The sequence below is a fragment of the Colius striatus genome, chromosome 13 (assembly GCF_028858725.1).
Source record: "Colius striatus isolate bColStr4 chromosome 13, bColStr4.1.hap1, whole genome shotgun sequence".
Classification (NCBI taxonomy): domain Eukaryota; kingdom Metazoa; phylum Chordata; class Aves; order Coliiformes; family Coliidae; genus Colius; species Colius striatus.
The window spans coordinates 578,801-601,524 of NC_084771.1; the positions used below are offsets into that span (position 1 = coordinate 578,801).

Consider the following 22,724-nt stretch of genomic DNA (forward strand, 5'->3'; position numbering starts at 1 on the left):
ACCTAGCACAGGTGAACACTCGCATAAGTGAACACCAGGCACAATTGACAGCCGGCTCAAGTGACAGCCAGCACAAGTGAACACCCAGTACAGTGAACACCGAGTACAGTGAACACCCAGCACAGGTGAACACCCGCACAAGTGAACACTTGACCCGTTGAACACCTAGCACAGGTGAATACTCGCACAAGTGAACACCAGGCACAATTGACAGCCAGCACAAATGACCTCAGTCACAAGTCAACAGCCGGCACAAGTCAACAGCCAACAAAACTACAAGCTTCACCTCAATGCTTCAGTTGGTCCAGGTCTGCAAAAGCTTCTGTTTTTTTGAAGTCAGGGAACCTGCCCCGCCTCTCCTTTACACATTTGTCATGGAGCTTTCTCCCACATTGTATACCTTTCTCACAGATCAGATGATTGCCTTTGAATGTCAGTGAACACCTCATGCTGACAATGATGTCTAAACCTTTCTGGATGGACCATTTGAGGACTTGGCTTCAGAGAGATCTCATCTCCACCAGCTGAGCCCCACTCTAGGAAAGCTTAAACCTGGGCAGTACATCCACAACTCAGGATGCTGCTATTAAACAAGCTCAGACCATAGCTATGGTAAAGTAACCATTTACAATTGAAGGTATCAATTTCTTTGCAACTAGCTATCCCATACATGTCCCATATTAACCAAAATATCCCATATACATTAAAAAAGTCTTAATGCAGGACAATTTGGAACCATTCTGTGTCAAAAATGGGACGGGAAGCCCCGAGACACCAGTTTCAGTGACTGCATCTGGCACCCACACTCAGGCTGAAAGGTTTCTACTGTCCTCAATTAGGAGCAACAGTACAAACAATTGCAGTCTACCGCCTTGCCTCCATAACAGGGCTTGGGGAGGAGAAAGTACCTCTTTTATTGTGCAAATAAGACCTGGGGTTCCTGCAGAGGATGAGAAGAAAAGAGTGCTCCTTAGCAGGCAATTCTCACCTTCATGCCAAAGGTGAAGATGGTGATGAAGACTTTCATGACCAGGGCCAAAGCCAGCTGCCACATGGCAGTGTAAACACCAGGGCCAGCAGCTCGGTCCGGTAGGTCATCCCCTTTGGTGCTGTTGAAATCATTCACGTACTCACAGAGCTTGGACGAGTCCAAAATCCCACAGTCATTGAAGAGCTCGGAAATGAGCTCACTGGTGCTCATCCTGGTGTACTCATTGGGGAAGGCCAGAAGAGCCGTGAGGGCAGTCACCACAAACACCTCCAGCACGGGGTATTTGCCAAGCTTGGTAGTCTTGCGCCGCCTGCACCAGGCGATGTTGCTGCGAATGAAGAAAGCTCCCCAAAGCCCACCAAATATGCCCAAAAGGATGAAGGGCACAAGCTCCAGGAGGTGCCAGGGCGTGTGGAACTCCACATAGAAGAGAACCAGTCGGCTGTTCCCAAAAGGGTTGATGGAGCGGAGGGTGAAGGCAGCGACCAGAGCAGCAAAGAAGGACCGCCACAGCGTCTTGAGGGGAAAGTAGTAACTGACCTAATGAGGAGAAACAAAGCAGATTCAGTGACTTTAACACTTGCCGCTACACCCAGTAACACAATCACCATGCGTGAAATACAAGCAAGGACTGAGACTTGTGTGCACTGCCTGCATACCCTCCTCTCCAGCCAAGCACCCAGGACTTTGTTCAATGAGGACTGCAGTGATGGGGATGGACCTTGGCCTACCCACTTCCAGTGTAGCAAGTACTCTCTATGATTCCTGAAGTGGAAGTGACTGACTTAGACGACAAAAGCTGTCACCAATCTGCTGTGGGCTGAATCCAGAGAGAACTATTTGCCTTGCACGCTCTGCAAGGTCCAGGAGTGTCAAACAACAGTGCTTGTCACAGCTGCCACCACAACCATTGCTCAGCTGAGCAAAATCACCCCATTCCTCCTCTGAGCTAAGCCCTGGAGCAAGCAGCAGTGACCCGAGGCACATCCAGATCAAAAGAACAAAGATCAGAAGGTCCTTGGGAAGAAAAGGGACTGATGAGCCAGAGAAGTTTGTTCTGAGGCAGCCTGGGACAGAGTCATCAGGAGAGAGTGGACATACAGAAAGCAGGACAGAGGCTGTGGCTGTGCAATTGGTGTTGGTGAGCACAGACAGGCCAGGGAAAACCAACAGGTTTGTTATTGCAAAGCCACACAGAGATAGAACCCACAATAAATTCTCCGGTACTCATAAGAATTACCTGAAACCCCAACAAGCTTTTAGGTTGCTTGGCCTTGTAAATACATCACCAATCAGTATTCAACAGGGGCTCCTTTCCACACCCAAGCAGTTATGAGGGGACTGTATTTTTAGACCAGCAGGGTCAGTTCTTGCAATAAAACAGCTCACCAAGAGCTAACAGAAAATGCTGAGGTTACCTCTTCCAGGCTAAAGAGCACTCCTCCAATCGGTGCACCAAAAGCTACAGACACACCAGCAGCTGCAGCTGCTGATAAAACCTAAGAGAGAAACCAGAAACAGTCAGATATTTTCAGCCTCCCCCCAAATCGTTTTTTTTGTCTTTACTTCAATTTGCACAATTTTTATCTCCAGTGAGTAGTCAGACTCATTATAAAGACAGCAGGGAAAGGTAGAGTGGGCCAGTTTCCCTGGGGACAAGGGCTGCAAAAACACTGAAATTAGCACTGCAACAGTCCCAAACCCAAATTAGTCCCAAAAGTGGCAGTGCTGGCAACTACCTCCTCCTGATTTTAGTTGCTTTTGTGCTGTGTTTTCACCTTAAAGTTTCAGTAAACAGAAGAGCAGGAACTTTCCCTGCCAGAACAAGCTCACTTTTCCCACATTTGCCTGTTGCACATTCATGCCATTGCTCAGAAGAGGGTATCACAGTGTAACTAAGGGTGCTGTGGGGCCATCCAAATCGTGCCAGCCCACTGCTTGGGTTCTGCCTTCAGCAGAAGGTAAATTGGCCAACATGATGCTACACATCTCACAGTAACTCTTCTCCACTGACGTGTTCAGAGCAAGGCCTTATAGTCCTGGGAGGAAACACTCATGATCTTCACATGAAGTGTTAGCTTGGTTCTTATACCATGCCTCTCTTACATCACAAAGCCCTTCATTGTACCCCTCCAAATGAGTCCAGGTCCCACATGTGTATGCACACAACACCTCAGCAGTCTGACAACAGCAAAGCCTCTCCGTACCTCCCTGCGCTTCGCTTCGTTCTTCCTGTATTTGGTGAAGAGATGACACAAGATGTTCCCACAGCAGCAGGCCACGTGCACCAAGGGTCCCTCTTTGCCTAGGCTCAGCCCAGAGGACACTGCCAGCACCAGGGTGATGGTTTTGATGATCAGCGTCCACTTGCCCAGGTAGCCTCTAATGATGAAGCCACTTAAGATAGTTTTGATCTGGAAGTCAAGCACATAAAGCTCTACAGGCTTTAATTCAAGCCCTGGTCAGAGCTTTTGTTTTATTAGGCACTCCCAGTCCTGCTCTCAGCTGTCCCCTACAGCTTTCAGAGTCCCTTTTCTCTACCATAGACTCAGTAAAAATCTTCCTCTGTGCAAAGGCAGAAACAGCCCTTGGAGTCCTTCATCAGAGCCACTATGCTCGCTGAACGAAAACTCTGAGGCCAGCTTTTGTGGCCAGTCTTACACAAATGGTGTGCTTTTGTTCACATCCCTTGCAGTAAATGCCAAAATATTTTTGTTTTTAAAGGGATTACATGCAGAATGACATACTGGGCACATTCCAGGAAGAGTTGGGGAGAGAAATAAACCCATATATTAAGCGACCATCTAAAGTGCAAGAAATGACAATTCCATAGCAGGAGGATGTCATCTTTGGGTGGTGGATCCCTACCCCACCTTAAAAACATCCAACCATTTTCATTCTCACTCACCTCTGGGATCCCTGAGCCACAGGCATAAGGAGCAAACCCCTTCACAAGTAACACAGCAAGCAGGGAGAACAGCAAGGCCCAGATAACGTACATGAAGTAGTTGAGGATATATGCAAAAGCCCCCTGAAATGCAGAGAAAGTGACTCAAATTAGATCATTTCAACTGAGATCACGTCAAATCCACGTGCTGAAGCCAGTACACACAAAGAAAGATGATCTCACACATGATCAGACAAATCTGAGGAGAACTACAGCAGGTCTGAGAAGGAAGAGTTACATTTGCTGAGTTATAGGGATATGAAGCAGTGATATCTCCAAAGGCTGTTACACAAAACAGCAAACAAGGTGCACAAGTGGCTCAGAACTGGGCTAAGTGGTGTCCCAGGCTAGCAGGATGCTCCACGGGATAGAGCTGCCAGAAACGTAAGAGCTGAGTTGATGCTGATGGGCAAAACATCTTCCAAGCAGCAAGTCTCAGACACATGATGACTTGTAAATGTGTCGGTGTTTTGCATCCCTCCCCCCCGCCAAGGACAACACATAAGTAACTTGTTTGAGTTTATTTACACCCTCAGTTGACTCCAATGATGGACATTAAACCACTGAACCACCTAGAGTTTGCCCTTCTGGCACATTCATCCAAGACCACCGGGGAAATAGGACACTGAGTAGCAAAACCAGTTGTAGGCACATCACCTCTCCATGGCCAAGGATCAGCTGGGACCAGCTCTTCCACTCGAGACACTTGTCTCTGTCCGTAAAGGTCGTGTCGGATTTCCAGCAGCAGTGCTCGTGGTTAAACCAGAAGCCTGCTAAACACACTCCTTCTTTCAAATCTGTCATCCAGTGGGCAGAAATGTCTATCAGACCTGCTAAGGAACCTAGTTTAAAGGGAAAAAAAATATGACAAAGGAAAGAACACCTAAAAATCGCCTCACACAGACTCAAATATCTGAAGGTGACAGTCTGCCCTACTAACTTTTGACAAGGCTACCAACAAATAGAGCAGCACTGGTATTTTTGCCTACAATTAAGTTTTATTCTATAGAGAGCTAAATGGGAAGATTTGCTGAAGTAGATATCAAAGTTTAAAAGAGCAGGGCTCTCTTAAAAACAAAACCAGACTGTGCCTAGTAATATTTCAAAGGCTGATGATCACAAACTGCCTTCAAATCCACCACCCATCACTAAGAAATCAGTTCTTCTCAATTACACTTATTAAATGTGGGCAGAGAGGAAGACACTGCACTTCTGGAGGAGGCAGACAGTCACCAGTCTAGCACATGAGCTAGAATCCAGGAGTTACACTAACACTGAGGCTGTGACAGGAATAACTCTGAATGTGAAGAAAACATTTCCAATCTCCACTTAGAGGGAAAAAACAAAGAGGGGAAGGTTATAACCATTCCAAGTGAAACAAAGTCTGCAGAACCAGTACAGAAAGTAACTCAGCTTTTAAAAAGGGAATCTTCAAGTAGTTTCATTTTATTTCCCCCCAATTAAGAATAACTCCTGCAATCCCCAAAGAGAAATGCTGCATCAGCTCTGATCAACGACACATCAAGGCACAGACCAGGAGCAGAGACCTCTGGTCTGTATGAGCAAGGGCTAGCAAAGCTCCAGAGGCAGCAAAACACATTTAGCAAATCTTCCAGTTAATGAAAAACCAGCCAGCAGCTTTCCTATGTAAATATTAACAGAAGGTTTCATTTGACTCCTCGTGATGAATGCTTAAGTTGCTTTCTATCAGGAAACTCCGTATCCAGCTGATTTACTTCTGCTGCTCTGGGTCCAAAGTTTGCTTCTGAAGTCCTTGAAAAGGTCTCAGCCAGTCAACCTCTGAAAGCAGCCTGACTTCCCCAGAAATACCTCCCACTTTTGATATCTAAATATAGCAGAGGAAAATAAAAAGGCAAGAAAATCTTGCTAGCAGTCCTTGGCATTAACCTCTCCAGCGTCAAGGAAGAGCACTGAGCAAAGCCCATGCACAGCACGACACTCTCCCCAGACCCAGTACTCCCCTCAGCTCTGCACTCATATTTTTCTTTATTTCAGAGCTCTGAACCAGTAGCAGATCCAGAGCATCACCCAGGACAGCTTTCAATCTCAGGTTTGTATCTGGGTATCTACACAAACACAGTCTCAAAGCACTTAAAAACAATTCTCCTTAAACTGCAAAGCAGCAGCAGAGCCCTGGCCACCAGCACAGCCCCTCAGGCCACCAGCACAGCCCCTCAGGCCACCAGCACAGCCCCTCAGGCAGCCTTTACGATCACAGAATCATAGAATGGCTTCAGCTGAAAGAAACCTTTCAGCTCATGGAGTGCAGCCTCTGTCCCAGCCCTATCATCCACCAGCCCTGTGCAACTTGAGGCTGTTTCCTCCTGTTCTATTGCTTGTTACCAGGGAGAACAGACCGACCCCACCTCGCTGCAGCTTCCTTTCAGGTAGTTGTAGAGGGCTGGAAGACCTTCCCTCAGCCTTTTTTTCTCCAGGCTAAAGAGTCCCAGATCCCTCAGCCCTTCCTCATATAAGATATGCTCCAAATTCTTTCCCAGTTTGGTAGCTGCCTCTGGATCCTCTCCAGCACCTCCATGTTCTCCCTGTAGAGAGGGGCCCAGAACTGGGCACAGTATTGGAGGGGCAGCCTCAGCAAAGCTGAGTCCAAGGCGATGATCATTTCCCTACTCCTGCTGACAACACTGTTCCTCATCCAGGCCAGGACGCCCTTGACCTTCTTGGCTACCTGGGCACGCTGCTGGCTCATGTTCAGCTACTGACAACCAACACTGCCAGGTCCCTCTGTGCCTGGCAGCTTCCCAGTCACTCCTCCCCAAGCCTGTAGCCCTGCTCGGGGTTGTTGTGGCCCAAGTGCAAGCCCCAGCACTCATGGCATTGGCCTTGGCCCAGCCATCCAGCCTCTCTCTGTAGAGATTCTGTACCCTCAATCAGATCCACGCTTCCACCCAGCTTGGTGTCATCTGCAAACTTACTAAAGGTGCACTTGATCACCACATCTAGATCATTAATAAAGATGTTAATCAGGAGTGGCCCCAGCACCGAGCTGCTGGACCTGCAGGGCTCTGCAAGGCAGGTGGCAGGAACTGATCCATCAGCAGAACCAGGACTTGGTTTCCAACTGAGCACTGGCTCTTACCTGCCAACAACCCAATGAGAAGCATCAACAACCACCCAGAAAAAGCATCGCTCACGCTGTGTATCAGTGCCCAGGTGGATTCTTTACTTCTACTAGTGATCTAGAAGAGAGAGAAACCACAATCTGTTAAGACATTGATCTAATTTGGCATAAACATTCTAAAAATTAGCCAGTGAGGTTGTTAGTGGAAGAGAGCCCCTGGCATTCACACCCACAGCTGGCGTGACACATCTCAGGTGGTGGCTGCTCTCACAGCTGGCAGTGACTGCAGCTCTGGTTATGGGATGTACAACAACAGATCAAGGACACTTCTACCTTTCCCAGGAAAAAAGAAAATATACAAGTAACACTTTCTCCTAGGTGCCTTCTCCATAAAAAAACCAGACAAAATTCATTCTGTCACCTTTTAAAGTGATAATTTGTCAGCAACAGCAAAGTACCAATATCCTGATGGCACAAGCCAATCTGAACACTGCAGAAGCCATCCAAGCACTGTCCCCTGCACCTGGGCTCTGGTACCCACCAATGCTGAGAGCAAACAGAAGTTGTCACCAGCACTTCGTCATCTCCAGCTCCTGCCCCAACATCCCTCACGTAGACTAGACATTGCTTTGAGCAGAGGAGACTGCCAAGCACTGCCCAGCTAGACGTCAGGCAGGCTGTGGGCTGAGGGCCAGCACAGAGCAGAGGTGTGCTGGGACTCAGGCCATGCTGGTGGCACAGGGAAGTGGAACTCAGACCTGGCCAAGATGCTCCTCAGAAGCTCTGGCGGGGAGGGCTGAAGCCTGTCAGTCTCATTGCTCCTGACAGCCGGACAAAGGGGTGACAGAACAGCTATTGTGTGCCCCAATCACCCCGGCTGCCTCTCCCAAGGGAAACATCCCAGTACACCGCTGTTATTTCCAGATAAACAGGCACATTGATGTAAACGACTGATATTCCCTTCCTGCCTGAATGAGTGTTGCTTGGGTTTTTTCTCTCTGGATTTTTGTCTTTCAAATGCCAAAATGATCATGAGAAGAACTGCTGAATCAAGGCAGGGGATGGGGTGGCTGCCAACATTGTTTCTTTTGTATTTCTTTTCACTGGGCCAACCCAGCACCTCTTTGGCCTGCAGTAGCCTCTGCCTTGCCCCAGTTCCGACTTCCTCCAATAGACAGAAGCTGTCTTTTCACGTGAGCATCTCTGCAGGTAGGAAACAGACCATCCTGTTCCACATTTAGGGGCATCATCATTGTATATACACATCTGTGCTCAGGGGCATAAGTGCAAAAGTGTTTTGGGTCCCTACTCTTAATCCACAGACAGGAACAGTTATTGGGTAGGAGGCAGTGGGGGCACAGAGTGCCTTAATCAGGCCTGTGCTTGCTCAGCTTTGGGGATTATGCTGAATTGCATGTCCTCATACACTGAGCAGGGACTGCATTCACTTTGTGCACTGTCATTAAGACACAAGTTGCTTTGTGAAGCTCATGAAAAATAACAGAATTTTTTGGCAAGCGAATAGACAATTTGAGATCAGTCATCACCCTGCCAGAGTTCTGCCAGCCATGGGAGCTTTATTTAAAGCATCCCTTGCTTTGAGCAGATTCTGTTAATTGCAGAGAGTGGTGAAGCCTGGGAAGGAACACTGAAAGAACAGCATCTAGTTTTCTCAAACATCCAGCACAGACAAAAATCCCATCAAAGCATGAGCAGAACAGCAGCCTGTTTGCTGACCAGTGAACAGGATGATGAGTGCTTAGATCCTTCCCTTATACACCACACAACAGCAATGCAACTCTTCCAAATAACGCCTGCAGCTACCGTGAGGAGGACTGCGGCTCTTGCCATGCTTCAGTCTCAAGTCAGTTTAAAATGGTATAAGAAAAGTATGTCATTAGGGCATTTAAAACAAGAACCAGAAATCCAGCTAAAGCCTTTTAAATAAATAAAAGCCTTCAGAAGAGAAGCAGCAAATGACAGACTGCAACACATCGAATTTAGTGCTCCTTTTCCTCAAACTAAAGATGCTGCAGAGAGGCTCTTGGTTCCCATCCTAAGGGGAATCCCTCCATCCCAGGCGCCTCTCCAGTCAGCACATCCCTAGTCCAGCACTCAGAATTAGGATTAGCTCTACCAAGTTAATTACTCTGCCTTCAGTGTCAGCAAGGAGTAGTAAAGAGATTTTTACCTCTCTGTGCCTGTCCCGGTCCCTGGACTTCTCTCGTACCCAATCTATAGTGTTAAAATCTTCGTAGGTGCCCACACCTGGAAGAGGTTCCTCCAGGAAATCCATCATTGTGCTTGTGCCATTCATCCCTCCTCCATTATATGAGGAAAATCCTGGTGGGGGAAGAAAGAAGGAAAAGAATGTACTCTTTTTTTTTTTTCCTCTATTTAGGAAAAAAAACCCCACAAATATCCATCACCAAAACATTAACTTAGAGGGTAAACTCACAGATTTCAGTGGAAGCAAAGAGTTAACAAGCTGTTTCTGGAGCTAAATACCCCAAGCAAACCTTCCCAAGCAGACCCTTCCCCAAGCTCCATCCAACAGCACACAAAGAGATGGGGCTGTTCAGGAACCAAAGCAACTCAGCCCGAGTACCTGTTAATTTTTCCCCTAAATCCAGGACTTGCCATGATTTTATTTTGTCATTTGAGGAAAGTAAAGAGGAGAGAGCAAGAAGAAGGTAAATACTGAAGAAGTCAGCAGAGCTGAAAGGAGTCCCAGGTGGGTCTAGTGAAGACAGAAGCAGAAAGGGCAGCAGAGATGAGGGAAGCAAAGCATCTGATCCCTTCAACACTAGTGGAGGGGGATCAAGAGGGCCTGAAAAGCAAAAGGCAGTACCGAAACTTGGTATCTTTGTGGAAAATACCAAATCCAGCCTCACTTCAAATGGAACAAACTTGGCCAAACCACTCAACTTTCTGCCTAAGCTGCTCCAGCCCACAGAAAACAATGCTTAGACGTATGTTCCCAAAAGTTCAGTCACAAGACAGTCTCTTCAAGATTCAGAGGCCAGACCAAGGGTGCAGGGTAGGGTACCCATAGGGCCTACAAAAAGTCATTCATCTACACATAGCAAGGGCTGGCTAGGTCCATCTGAAGGCAACATATGAGCCAGGCTCCCAAAGAAAGCCTCTGAAGCATCACTCCCCCTGGCTCTGCCATCCTCTGCCAAGAAAAGAAACCCATTCCTCACAGAATCATTGAAGGATTTGGGTTGGAAGGGACCTCTAAAGATCATCTAGCCCAACCCCCCTGGTGCTGGACACCAGTGTAGATCCAGTTGAATTCATGTTGTCTCTGGGTCCCCAAGCACTCGGTGTCCGGCCTGCTCCTGGTCTTGCCCTGTCCAACTTGTCTCCCGCTGCTGCATCTCCCCAGAGCCCAGGTGCATCTACTCCTATTTTCATTTGCTCCTAGGACAAAATATTGAGAGCCTTTGATCTGAAAAAACATCTTTACAATCCCCATTCATGTAACACTTCTTCCTTAGTCCTATAAAAACTTATTTCTTAAAGCTCTTTGTGAGCAGTTTGAAGGTGTTGAAACACACCAAGGGAAAACAAAACAAAGGTCTTTTAAACTTCATCTCAAGAAATCAAGTAATTTTCCTGACAGACTGACAGGGAACAAGTTGGGGTTTTTTTCTGAGAAATTCAGCCCAAGCTTCATTCCTTTGCTTGTGCAAGCCCTGAGGCCCCTGCTCCAACTCAACACCAACACAACCCTTCAGCAATTACTCCATATATTTTTCTTTCTATGCTGCTGAAAGTTGAAAGGGCAAAAATCACCCAGATTGCTCTGAGAAATGCTGTTAAATTTCAGCAGAGGTGAAAGGTGTCCTGCAGTCCATTATCCACTATGCAAAGGCATCCTCAGAAAACAAGTGATACTGACTTACATATTAAATACCAGTTTTGAGGCTCCCTTAAAAAGCCTTTCATGCAACTCCCATTCCCAAAGGCACTCTCCATCACCTGAACACCTCCAAAGCTAACAGTACTATATGCACTGGGGTCTCTTTCCCACTTCTAAACCAAGCAGCAAGCTGTAACACAGCAGGGAGTCACACAGACGAACTTCCTGACATCTCAGCTGCGAACATCTTAAAAACAGTTTTGTACAAGACATATTGCTGGTTGGGAAAGAGCAGCACGGTGCTGCCAGCCAGCTAAACGTGGACACCGAGCAAACTCAGTGCATGGTTGCCAGCCAGCAGCAAACCAAAGGGACACAGAACAGAGAAAATAAACCAGAAGGCAGTAAGAGAGTGAAGTCCTCAGTAGCCCACCTAAGCTGGAAACCTCAGCCTCGGATAATCACAGATGGTTCAGCTGGCAATCCAAGGCACATCAAAGCCACTCATACCCTGCATGTTCTGCAGAGTAAGTGAGGATTCACACTCCTAGTAATCCATATAAGCAGGAGATACACCGTGCACCTTCTTCCTCCAACAATGTGCTGCTACAAAGGGCTTCCAAGAGTGTGCATGTGGAGACATGGGGAGGGAGGCTGCTTGTTCAGACCCAGGGAGGAGAGGAAGCCTAAGCACAACTCTATAAGACACTGTTTATAGTCACCCAGAAGCAAAAGGTGTAAACTCCAAAATCTAGTCAAAATTGAAAGGTGGGTGGGAAGAGTATTACAACTCCCATATAGAAGGATAACATTTAATATTTCACTTATACTTAGGTTGTAGATACCACCAGGGCAAAGATGTCTTTGGGCAGAGAGAAGTAAGGAATCCTAACAATATCATCTGAAAGCAAGAGAGGGGAAGAAAGACCTATGATGTCTTCCCAAGCGCATTTCCCAGACTGGCACAGCTGGCTCTTAACAGAAAACAAGCTGCAGGAAAACAAGATGAGTCATGTAGCATAACTGACAACTACCACAAAATAACCCGCTTCAAAAAGGCTCCTTGCTTCATTTGGGACGAAAAGAAGAGGTTAACTGAAGTTCTCCAGCAATCTTCCCAAGAGGCGAGTGTACAGGCTGCGGGTCCCACCTGCCCGACTCGCACCAGAGAGAAAACGGAGCACATTTGCTGAGAGGCTTGAGGAATGACACAGAACCACACCATGGTGGGGTTAGAAGGGACCTTCAGAGCTCATCCAGCCCAACCCCCCTGACAGAGCAGCTCCCACTTAGATCAGCTCACACAGGAACGTGTCCAGGGGGGTTTGAAGAGCTCCAGAGCAGCAGCCTCCACACCCTCCCTGGGCAGCCTGGGCCAGGGCTCCCTCACTCAAACACTCAAACAGTTTTCCCTTGTGTTTCAATGGAACTGTTTGTATTGCAGCTTCATCCCATCACCCCTTGTCCTGCCACTGGATACAACAGAGAGAAAGTGCTGCCCCAAGCTCCTGACACCCACCAGTGAGAGATTTGGAGCTATGAATGAGCTGCCCCCTCAGTCTCCTCTTCTCCAGCCTGAACAGCCCCAGGGCCCGCAGCCTTTCCTCACAAGGAAGATGCTCCAGTCCCCTGAGCATCTGGGTGGCCCTGCACTGGCCTCTCTGCAGCAGTTCCCTGTCCCTCTGCAGCTGGGGAGCCCACAACTGGGCACAGGACTCCAGCTGAGGCCTCAGCAGCTGTGGCAGAGCAGAGGGGGAGCAGAAGCTCCCTGGCCCTGCTGCACACACTCTGCTGGATGCCCCCAGGCTGCCATCGGCTTCTTGCCCACGAGGCCACGTTGCTGCTCATGGGCAGTTTATCACCCAGCACTCCCAGGTCTCTCTCTGCAGAGCTGCTCTCCAGCAGGTCATCCCCAGCCTGGCCTGGTGCAGGGGGTTGTTCCTTCCCAGCTGCAGGACTCTGCACTTGTCCTTGTTGAACCTCAAGAGGTTCCTCTGTGCCTGACCAGCTCTCACTGCCTGGCAGCTCAGCCTCTGTAGAATCAGCCAGTGCTCCCAGTTTGGTGCCAGCAGGGAACTCACTGAGGGTCCCTCTGTCCCCTCATCCAGGTGCTTGATGAAGATGTTGAACCAGACTGGCCTCAGAACCCATCCCTGTGGAACTCCACTGGCCACAGGCCTCACACTCAACTCTGTGCCATTGATCAGCACCCTCTGGGCTCTGTCATTCAGCCAGCTCTCCATCCACCTCACCTCCACTCATCCAGCCCACACTGCCTGAGCTTTCTGATGAGGATGTTGTGGGAGACAGTGTCCAAAGCCTTGCTGAAGTCAAGGCAGATGACATCCCCTGCTCTCCCCTCATCCAGCCAGCCGGTTATGCAATTACACTGTTTGAAACAACATTTTTGCTCTTATGAGGCCAAGAGCCTGGAGATACAAAGACTGGCATCAATGCTTTTAGAGACATCTCTGTTCAGATATCCCCACTGTAAATCTCAAGCACTGTTCTACAAATCATAGAATCACAGAATGGTGGGGTTGGAAGGGACCTTTAGAGATCCTCCAGTCCAACCCCCTGCAGAAGCAGCTCCCATCTACATCACGTCACACAGGAAGGTGCCCAGGCGAGTCTTGAAGACCTGCAAGGAAGGAGCCTGCATAGCCCCTCTGGGCAGCCTGGGCCAGGGCTCCCTCACCTCACACTGAAATAGTTCTGATGGACCAAAACCTTATTGAATAAATCATCCTGAAGCAGGCTCTCCCTGTCTGTTCAGGTTTATTTTGGCACACTTACTGCAATCTTTAGGAAAGATAAAATGATACAGTTATCCTTAACAAAAAAGAAAAGGTATTAATAAAGCAGTGCTTAAGTCTAGCTACCAGACTAGTTTCAGAAGCATTTTGTGCAAGAAGATTAGATCAGGGTCATTCCCTGCTCACCCTTCTGGAATAACCGCTCAGACTAGCAACTTTCAGCTGTCCTGGGAACACTCTCCCAGCTCAGCGCTGCCACAGAGCAACAAGACCCCGAGGGCACAAAGTCTGCATGGCAGCACTGGCCTGCAGGTCACCACATCCTCAGCAACACCCTGAGATCCCTCACCGAGTCCCACAGGTACCCGTGTGGTTCCCATCCGTGCCACAGCCAGCAGCTGCCCAGAGGGAATCTCACGGTAGGGTCAAGAGCTGGACTGGGCTGGCAGGCTGGGGAGCAGCAGGGACGCTGATCCTGTGTTCTGCAGACACTGGCCCTACACCAGCAGGGTTTGGTGCCAAAGCAGAGCTTTGAGGCTGGCAGCCTGGCAGCCATGGAAGTGGCTGAGTCGTGCGTCTGACAAGGTAAAAAACACGCCTCCTGAGATTTGGTTCTTCCAGGAGTAATAGCAAACGATAAAATGTCTGCCAGCCACACACAGTTATCCAGATCGTATCTCCTGCCTCAGCTCACTGCAAATGAAGGGTCACAGGATAACCAGATAGGAGTCAAGGATGAGAACCGGCTCAGCAATGCCTTGTCAAGACAATCACACAGGTCTCTGTGGTTCCCAACGTACGATCTCTGAATCAGTATTCAATGCCTAGAGACAGCAAGCGAAGCATGACCCTGGCTGAGAAGTACAGCTCGTTCTTCAAACACGGATTTGTTAGTGTTTGATCACCTCTTCTCCCCCAAATGAGTTAATGCTCCACTTTAGAGCCTGCCTGGCTTGAAAAAAACAACCACCAAGTGCTTGTTAAAGTTACAGGCATCTGTCATTTGCAATGCAGCAAAGCCAAGAACTTCATTAACCATCCTGCCCGCAGAGCAGGACACAGCCCCAGCACCTGGGAGAGGTCTCCCCTATGTCACCTCCCTTGCTCCAGCACATCTGGAAAAGGAACAGGCTTCACAGGGAGCCAGGCAGCAAAGAGCCAAGCATTACACAGCAGAAATCCCCCAGAGCAGCCCGGCTGCTGGCCCTGCCCAGCCAACCCCTCAGCCCAGCGGGGCAGCTCTGCAAACTGCCCTGCACGCAGACAGACTGATGCATTCCCCCCTAGCTCGGGGCCCCCCTTCGTCCCTCGCAGGGATTCCCTCACCCTCGCTCAGCCACCCCTCCGTCCCGTGGCCGCGTGGCTCGGGGGACAGCGAGCGCTCCTTCGTCTTACAGCGGCACTTGCTGCATCCTCTTCCTCCGGCGCGGGCAGAGCGCAGGCCGCGGCAGCGCAGGGCCCTCCCGGCAGCCGCCCATGTCGTCACCGGCGGCCGTCACACGAGCCGGCCCTCGCACCTCGCTGCAAGGGGCAGGATTTGAGCGCACGGCGAGAGGTTCACGCTCGCAGGGGGGCAAGGGCGGGGGAAGCTGGCTCCGGGCTGACTCCCGAAGCGCCCAGCGTGGAGGCTGCAGCCTGAAGCTGCGAGCGGAGCTGCTCAGGCAGCGCTCGGGACACTTTGTCTGGCACTGAAACCTCCCCGTTTGCAGCGCTGCACAGACTCGGTGCTGCAGACAGCTGGAGTTGACTGCGCAAGGGCTTTAAGATGGAGAATAAGTCGTTGCTCTCACAAGCACTGGAAGCCAGGCAGGTTAAAGCTTTGCACGTAACTTACACACTCCCTTCAGTCCCAGTGACAGCCTCATCGGGCAAACCTGGCACATCCCCACCTTGCCCACAGCCTGTCTGCGGAGGGACCAACACACACAGCACCCAGCTCACCCCCGGTGAGAGCAGGACGCTCCTGGCACACCAGCCTGGGGCAGACCCCATGCTCCCCACCACACACATTCCAAGGGCTGGGCTGCACCAAGCTTCCGCACAGGAAAACAAGCATTTATCAACAGGGTCTCCCCAGCTTGGTGGGTCCCTCACAGATAGGTTCTTACTGAAAAAAATACCTTTCCTTTTCCACCCAGCTGGCTTTCAAATGGCTAGGAGCAAAGCTCTCTGCTCACCCTACTTCCAGGAGGCAGACACGGGATTTTCTTTTGCCCTCTCTGCACAGGCAACCCTTCAGAGTGCTTCCCCCACTCCCCAGGAGCTCTCTTTATCTTGCCATTCCACCTACAGAAGAGCTCCAAGGGGCTGGTGATTAAGTTCCTCTGGCTACAATTTGTTAGTGATAGCTTGTCCTTTAAGCATTGTCTGGCAGGTCTGAAACACTACACCCCAGCAAATGTTGACTTTGCTCTCACCAGATACGCCGGAGGCTGCTCTGTCTACTGTGGTGAAGCAAAAAGCCAGGGGAGATATCTCCCAGCTCAGGGATCTCAGAGCCCTTTTGGTATTTCTAAGGGGTAGGTCAATTAGTCTGACCTGCCAAAGGCAGTAGTTGAGTGAAGGTATTTAGTCCTGAGAGTCACAACCAGCTGGTCATCCCTAACAATGCCACCACCTGGTTCCACTGCACAGGGCACCCTGGAGAGCACAGACCAAGAGAAAAGGCATAGCAATAGAACCAAAACTCTGCATGAAGCCAAGCTTCACTAACCCTGCTGCAATTCTGGCTGTTATTTGTTGCTACAGCGATTCTCAGGCCTTGCCCTTAGAGCTCAAATAGAAACAAAAAATCACCTCCTAAAAAGACCTTAAACCCTACAACAACATCCTGGAACACTGTGGAGGCTCCAGGGTTTGCAAATCCCACCTGGACACGTTCCTGTGCAACCCAACTGGGGGGAATCTGCTTTAGCATAGGGTTGGGCTGGATGAGCTCTGAAGGCCTTTCCAATCCCCATCATTCTATGACTCCTGTGAAAGACATGGGGAACAGTCCTGCCTTTGCTCCCTGTACTTTAAAGCATATCCAGAGCCTACCATGATGCCCAGGCACTGCATCTCCTTCCTCCCAAGACCAGTGTCTGCCTCATTGTTGCAAAGAGCAGGGAAAAGGCCACTAAAGAAAAGCAAAAAACAAGCCAGCATCGCTGCCTGACTTCCACATCCAACCAGAACAGAACTACTGCAGCCTCCTCAGAGGGAGACGGTGGTATTTTTAAAGCTTTGGAAAGGGAGACCAAGGAATAATGAGATCAGTGCAACTCACTCTCATAAAAAAACACTTGACAGAAGCAGCCCCTCATCTAGGAGGTACTACCTGATGAGGCAGCTTGTTCCAACAGATTTTGCTAAAGGAATCAGGTTTTGTCAATTCCTCACTTATTGACTTGTTTATTTAAAGGAAAGAGATCACCAGGACTGCAGATACAATCTAACTGACCCTGTGTTTATGTATCCATGAAGCTTTGGAAAGTTTATTTAGAAGGTTTTCAGCAAATTAAGCTCTTGGGGAGCGTAAAAGGGAAAGCTTTCTCTCAGAAAAGCAACTGTCTGAGGACATGAGATGTTACAGGCATCAGTTCCTGTGCATTCGAAACTGGAGGAAGGCAACAGTGGCACCCCAGTCATTTCTGCTCAATGTATTTGTAAGTGGTCTGGAAAAGCGGTGTCTATGCTTCCTGTAACATGTGCTGGGTGACCAGTACCTCTCCAGCTGGCTTTGAAGGACCACAGCAGGACTGCAAGAGAGCAGAACAAACCCAGTGACAACAAAGCAAAGCAGGCAGGGAGGGAAAAGAGACAACTGTAAACACTGTCACGCTCCAACTCAGACATGCTGACTTTAAAACCCAAGTGTCTGCAGACAGTGCTCTGCAGGTCATTGCTCCACACTTGACAACCATCAATAAGGAAATAGCTTTAAAAGAAAATCCCTCTTAAACTAAGAAGCAGGAAAGATTTACTGCTGTACACCATACCTCACGTGCAGCCCTGCTCACCTTTAACCGTGGCACAGACAGGAGGTGATGCTGATAAGCTGAAACAACTTCTGGGATACATGACTGTATCCCTAAAAATGACTGTGCCACACCATGAACCCTTTGACCCACACAAAAACCTGTGCTGTGACAAAGGCTTGGAGAAAGTATTGCTAAGTCACTTGCTGCCTGGTGTAACACCATCACCTTAGAACCAAGGCCACAAGGAAAACTGGAAGCCAATTGGGGGACTTTATCAAAAAGCCAAGTTTGATAACTTTCCAGCACGGAGAAAACGAGAATCAAGGACAGTCTTATCTCTCACCTTTTATTGATGAAATGCAGAAGTCCAAAGCAGAGAAGATAAGAGAGAGAGAATGTGTTCCTTTGAGTTTTCTGTAACTCAAACAGCACGGAAGCAGCATGAAAAGCCACTGCAGTTCATTGTTACTCACTTTGACTGCAACAGGCCTGAAGTACTCAGAGTGTTTCATTTTGGCTCAAGCTCCCAAAGAGCTCCAGCCTTTGGGAAGCAGGCACACTCTTGTAAATACCAGGTAGGAACAAAGCTGCCTCATCAGACTGGATCCTATGTGAAGATATTTTTAAACACAAGCACCCTGTGGGCCTGGCAGCAGAGGAGATTCATAGAGTGAACTGAAACCAGTATTTGGGCAACTCTTTCCCCTTTTAAATTTCCTCTTTTACTTCTGTTGTCAAAAGCCCTGCAGCCTCAAGCATGCTGCCATCAGAGAGCCTCTTCCAGGCCTCTGTCCCTCTCTGCCAGTGCGCAGAGGGCAGCCCCCAAACCACCACTGCCAGAAGCACCAGTGTCACCCACCATCACTCCCAGCTGTATGACCCTGTGGGGAAGACTCCCTTTTTCTTTTCACATAACTAGCCAAATGCCCCCAGCAGAGTCAGGAAAAGCCTTTTTAAGTGGGGAAGGAAACATCCATGTGCTGCTTCAGGCCAGCAGCAAAACTAAACTCAGCTTGAGCTGCTTCTAAGCTCCACAGAATCACAATTTCTTTACAAGAAGCTAAAGAATTCAGCTGCTTCTCTCTAAATATTAAACATAAGCACACATTTAACTTCAGGCAGCTGATACTCCAAAGGCTACAGAAAAAGCTGTTCTTAGCAGCAGGTAAAACATCATGATTTACAATTCCATTACCAACCAGCAGAACACAACTATTTCTATGTGCCTAATTCTGCACACAGTACTAACCAATAGACCTTCTGAAGTAGATTTGGTCATTCAAGCTCTGTGGGAGGATATTAGAAATGGACTCCCAGATGTGTCCCGTTCTGAGGGTCACTTCAGCAGCAGGTCAGGCTGGAACGAGCACGCTGCCTGATGACCATGCTGCAGTCGAGTCCCACACACCACCCACCCTCCTCCACTCCACAGAACCCAGGAAACACCATGCTCAGGATGGCAATCATAGAATCACAGAATGGTTTTGGATGGAAGAGACCTTTAAGCTTGTTGAGTGCAGCCTCTGTCCCAGCCCTATCACCCACCAGCCCATTGCCCTCAGTGCAACACCCACTCGGCTCTGAAACTCCTCCAGGGACGGTGACTCCAGCAGCTCCCTGGGCAGCCCCTTCCAATGCCTGACAGCCCTGGCAGCCAAGAAATTCCTCCTCACACCCAGCCTGAACCTCCCCTGGTGCAACTTGAGGCTGTTTCCTCTTGTTCTATTGCTTGTTACAGGGAGAACAGACTGACCCCATCTCACTACAGCTTCCTTTCAGGTAGTTGTAGAGAGTGAGAAGGTCTCTCCTGAGCCTTCTTTTCTCCAGGCTCAACAGATCCCTCAGCCCTTCCTCATCTGAGACGTGCTCCAAATCCCTTCCTAGCTTGGTAGCTGCCTCTGGATCCTCTCCAGTACTTCCATGTCCTTCTTGCAGAGAGCGGCGCAGAACTGGACACAGTATTCGAGGTGCAGCCTCACCAAAGGTGAGTCCAGGGGAATGATCATCTCCCTGCTTCTGCTGACACCACTATCTTGCACACATCTTCTCTGTGCAGAAACAGAAGGGTTTTTAACCACAAACCAGTGCTTATCACTCAAGAGTGAAGGCAACCACTACAAGAACAGGGTGACTCTTCCCCCATTGAGCCAGGGTGCGGTGCCGAGATGAGCACACCACCATCCCCTCCTCCTCGCAGGACCTCCAGCAGCAGAACAGCTGTGGGTTTCAGCTACTGCCAGGTGACATTTGAGGAAGCCTGCTTGCATTTACACTACCAAGAGGCAGATCATACAGCTGATAAGCAAAACAAAAGGATTTCTTCTTAATTTTTGCCCAAGAGCAAAGCAGGGTGGGGGAAGAAGAGGATGAGGTTTATGGGAAGTCATGGAGGCTTGCAGTCTGCCATCCAAAATTAAGCATTGTTGCATTTAAACTCACTTCTGGTAATTCACAGAAGCAAAACATCAGGTAGATCTTGCTTATCTGGCACCAAAGCTCAGTGAAACCCTGCAGATTCATCTCTCCCCCATAAACTTCACCACCTCAGGCTTGGACTGGAGGAGGCAGCAACAGCCTCTCTTTGGGCTGTGGTGAGAGAAGCTGAGTAGCTCAGGCCACATGCAAGCTCAGCACCAAACGCCTTCCTGCTGTTGCTTGTGGAGATTCTCTCCGCAATGGACAACCTTTAAAATCACAGGTCAAGAAGAAGGGAAAGGGAGGGGAGAGTCTCTGTTCATATCAGAAACCCCTGTGCTGTCATCCCTGCCCATCACACTCAACACCTTCCTCATGGCATGGCCAGCTCTTCCCTACAGCAGCTATTTCAGAAGACTCCAGAAAGGACTATCCAGAAGCCTTAAAGGCAAAGTGGTGGGAAAGGATCTGCTACATTTAACAGCAAAGGAACCACACAAACAGCTGTGAGCAGTCTTCCCCTCTGCCAGGTTACGGGACGCACACAACTCGGTTGCTGCAGACAGACAAGCAGGGCCTCCCCAACACAACAAAGGCACTCACATGCTTCTTGCAACAGCCATTTAGCTTAAGGAGACGTTCTACTTCGCACAGAACACATGGCTCCCACCAGCCTTCACTACAGAGCCATGCTGGGAGCCAAATGTGGCACATGAGCAAGCATGGGGCTGTTCTGCAGAAGCCCGTTCAGGGATGCGATGCAGAGACCTGCAAATGATCCCCATCGGCACTGTGAAACACAAGATCCATCCCAGGCAGATGCCAGTGGCACCCACAGAGAAAATATTAGTATGAAATCCTACTGAAAGCCAGTCTGAGCAACCAAAGGCAGACAGATGCAGCAATGTTACCTCCCATCTCCCTGTCGAGTGGTGGGTCATCGTCTGCCATGGAGAAGTCTAGAGATGCTCCTGCAATTTCCAGCAGATCTTCATCACTAGTGCTGCTCTGGAAACTCCCCCGGTGATAGCCTTTCTGATCCATAGCTAGAGCTTCCAGACCTGAGAACAAAAGGAATTCTTTTAGAGTACAAACAAAAAGATTTATCTTCTAAGCCAACTGTTGCCACTTTGTCCTGAAGGCCAGGAGGCCTCACTGCTCTTTCCATATGAGGGCAAAATGCAGTGATGCCACCTGAAGTTTGGGCTAAACTGGGACAAAACTGGATGTTCACAACTCCAGGCAAAGCTCCTGCACTAGATTTCATATTGCCACGTGCCAGAAACAAACATCGAGTCCCAGTATGGCATCTGACATACAAACTCAATAGCAATAGGGTGCTCCAATTCTTAAAAGAGAATGTGTTCAGAAAACTTGGCACAGCCAAGCCCATGGAGGGAAATCCTTCCCTAACAGAGGATCCTACACACATACCATCCATCTTCAGCTCCTTAGTCTACCTCCTGCCAGAAAAGGGCTCAAACTGGACTTTGAACAACCAGCTGCCAGCCATGAGACAGGCTTACAGCAATGAGACCAACAAACTGCAAGCAATCACTCCCAAATCTACAAAGAGCCCCAGCTCAGCTGCACTGGCCCATGTCACCCACGGTGACCTGACTAGGAAACCCAGCACAACAGCAGCCAGAATGCCTCAAGATAATGTTTTTCTCTATAGAAAACCAAGTCTAAGTTCCTGGTCTAAAAAGCCTCGAGGTCTTTCCTTTGTCTCCCTTCTATTTCCCACAAAGCCTGTGAATCAATTTCTACCTGCTCAGCACCAGACAGAGCACTCAGAAACCCACACTAGCAGTAGGTAAGAAACGACTCAGGTCAGCACCTTGTTACACAAAGCCAGTGACATCCCCCATGTATTTTTTAAGTCATCTCCACAAGTGCTCTCAGTGGCTTTGCAGTGACTTCTTTGCTTCCTCTTTTTCGACCATTTCACCTCCCACAGTGCCCTTGTAGCTACTGCTGGAGTGGGATGCACAGCCCACCATGGAGGAAAGGTCCCCACGGCAGAGATGCAACTGTGATGCTCCCCAGAGGTACCAAGCTCACCAAATCCTTCTCAAAGACAGAGGCAAACTATCAGAACAACCCAAGTGAAGGAGGATCCATGAAGCTGCAAAATGCCACCTGGAAGTGTGCTATTAAACTTTTGAAACAATCTTAATTCAGTACCCTCGACCTGCTCCATCTTGAGGGGCTGCCCACGCCAGACCATGTACACAGGCCTATCATCTCTCCTCCTCTACAATGGCAAGGAAACTGTGAAAGCACAAGCTCTGAAAACATAACAGGACTAAGGGGGAGAAATCAGGTCTCAGCCTCAAAAATAGCTCTTGCAACCTGAAAGTGGGAATCTTTTCATCTCAGTGAGAGGACAGGCCGCGTTCACTTCCCTCTTGCAAAACACAGATCTTTCAAGAGAATGACAGAGGAACCTGTCGAATACTCAGCTCAGCCTTGTTTCAGGAAGGAAAAAAGCCAGACAGCACTTGCAAACAGATTGAATCACACACTCTGCAGAAAGTACTTCCTATTACCAAAAAAACCCCACAAACCAGCCACCACATCACACACAAAAAAGCCTTGGCATTGTCCAAAAGTGCTGCAGAGGGCTCTTCGTTGAGCCTTATTCTGTGGAACATGATGTGACTTAACTTTTAAGCCCTGTTT

General features: G+C 49.0%; 1 protein-coding gene across 12 annotated transcripts in view; it reads right to left on the reverse strand.

Moving 5' to 3' along the window:
• LOC104558527 (H(+)/Cl(-) exchange transporter 5) overlaps positions 1–22,724 on the reverse strand; it is a 46,981-nt gene that overhangs the window by 9,044 nt on the left and 15,213 nt on the right. For 10 of the 12 annotated variants that reach the window (XM_062006361.1, XM_062006357.1, XM_062006360.1 and 7 more), the window contains 8 exons: positions 20,951–21,100; positions 9,230–9,381; positions 7,057–7,156; positions 4,596–4,780; positions 3,900–4,022; positions 3,199–3,405; positions 2,410–2,490; positions 989–1,531 (listed from right to left, as the gene is read on the reverse strand). In XM_062006361.1, the coding sequence (XP_061862345.1) occupies positions 989–1,531; positions 2,410–2,490; positions 3,199–3,405; positions 3,900–4,022; positions 4,596–4,780; positions 7,057–7,156; positions 9,230–9,381; positions 20,951–21,083 (1,524 nt within the window). In that variant the 5' untranslated portion in view covers positions 21,084–21,100. Of the gene's footprint in view, positions 1–988; positions 1,532–2,409; positions 2,491–3,198; positions 3,406–3,899; positions 4,023–4,595; positions 4,781–7,056; positions 7,157–9,229; positions 9,382–14,988; positions 15,077–20,950; positions 21,101–22,724 lie in introns of those variants that run through there. The other 2 variants (XM_062006368.1, XM_062006362.1) reach the window with 2 other exon arrangements.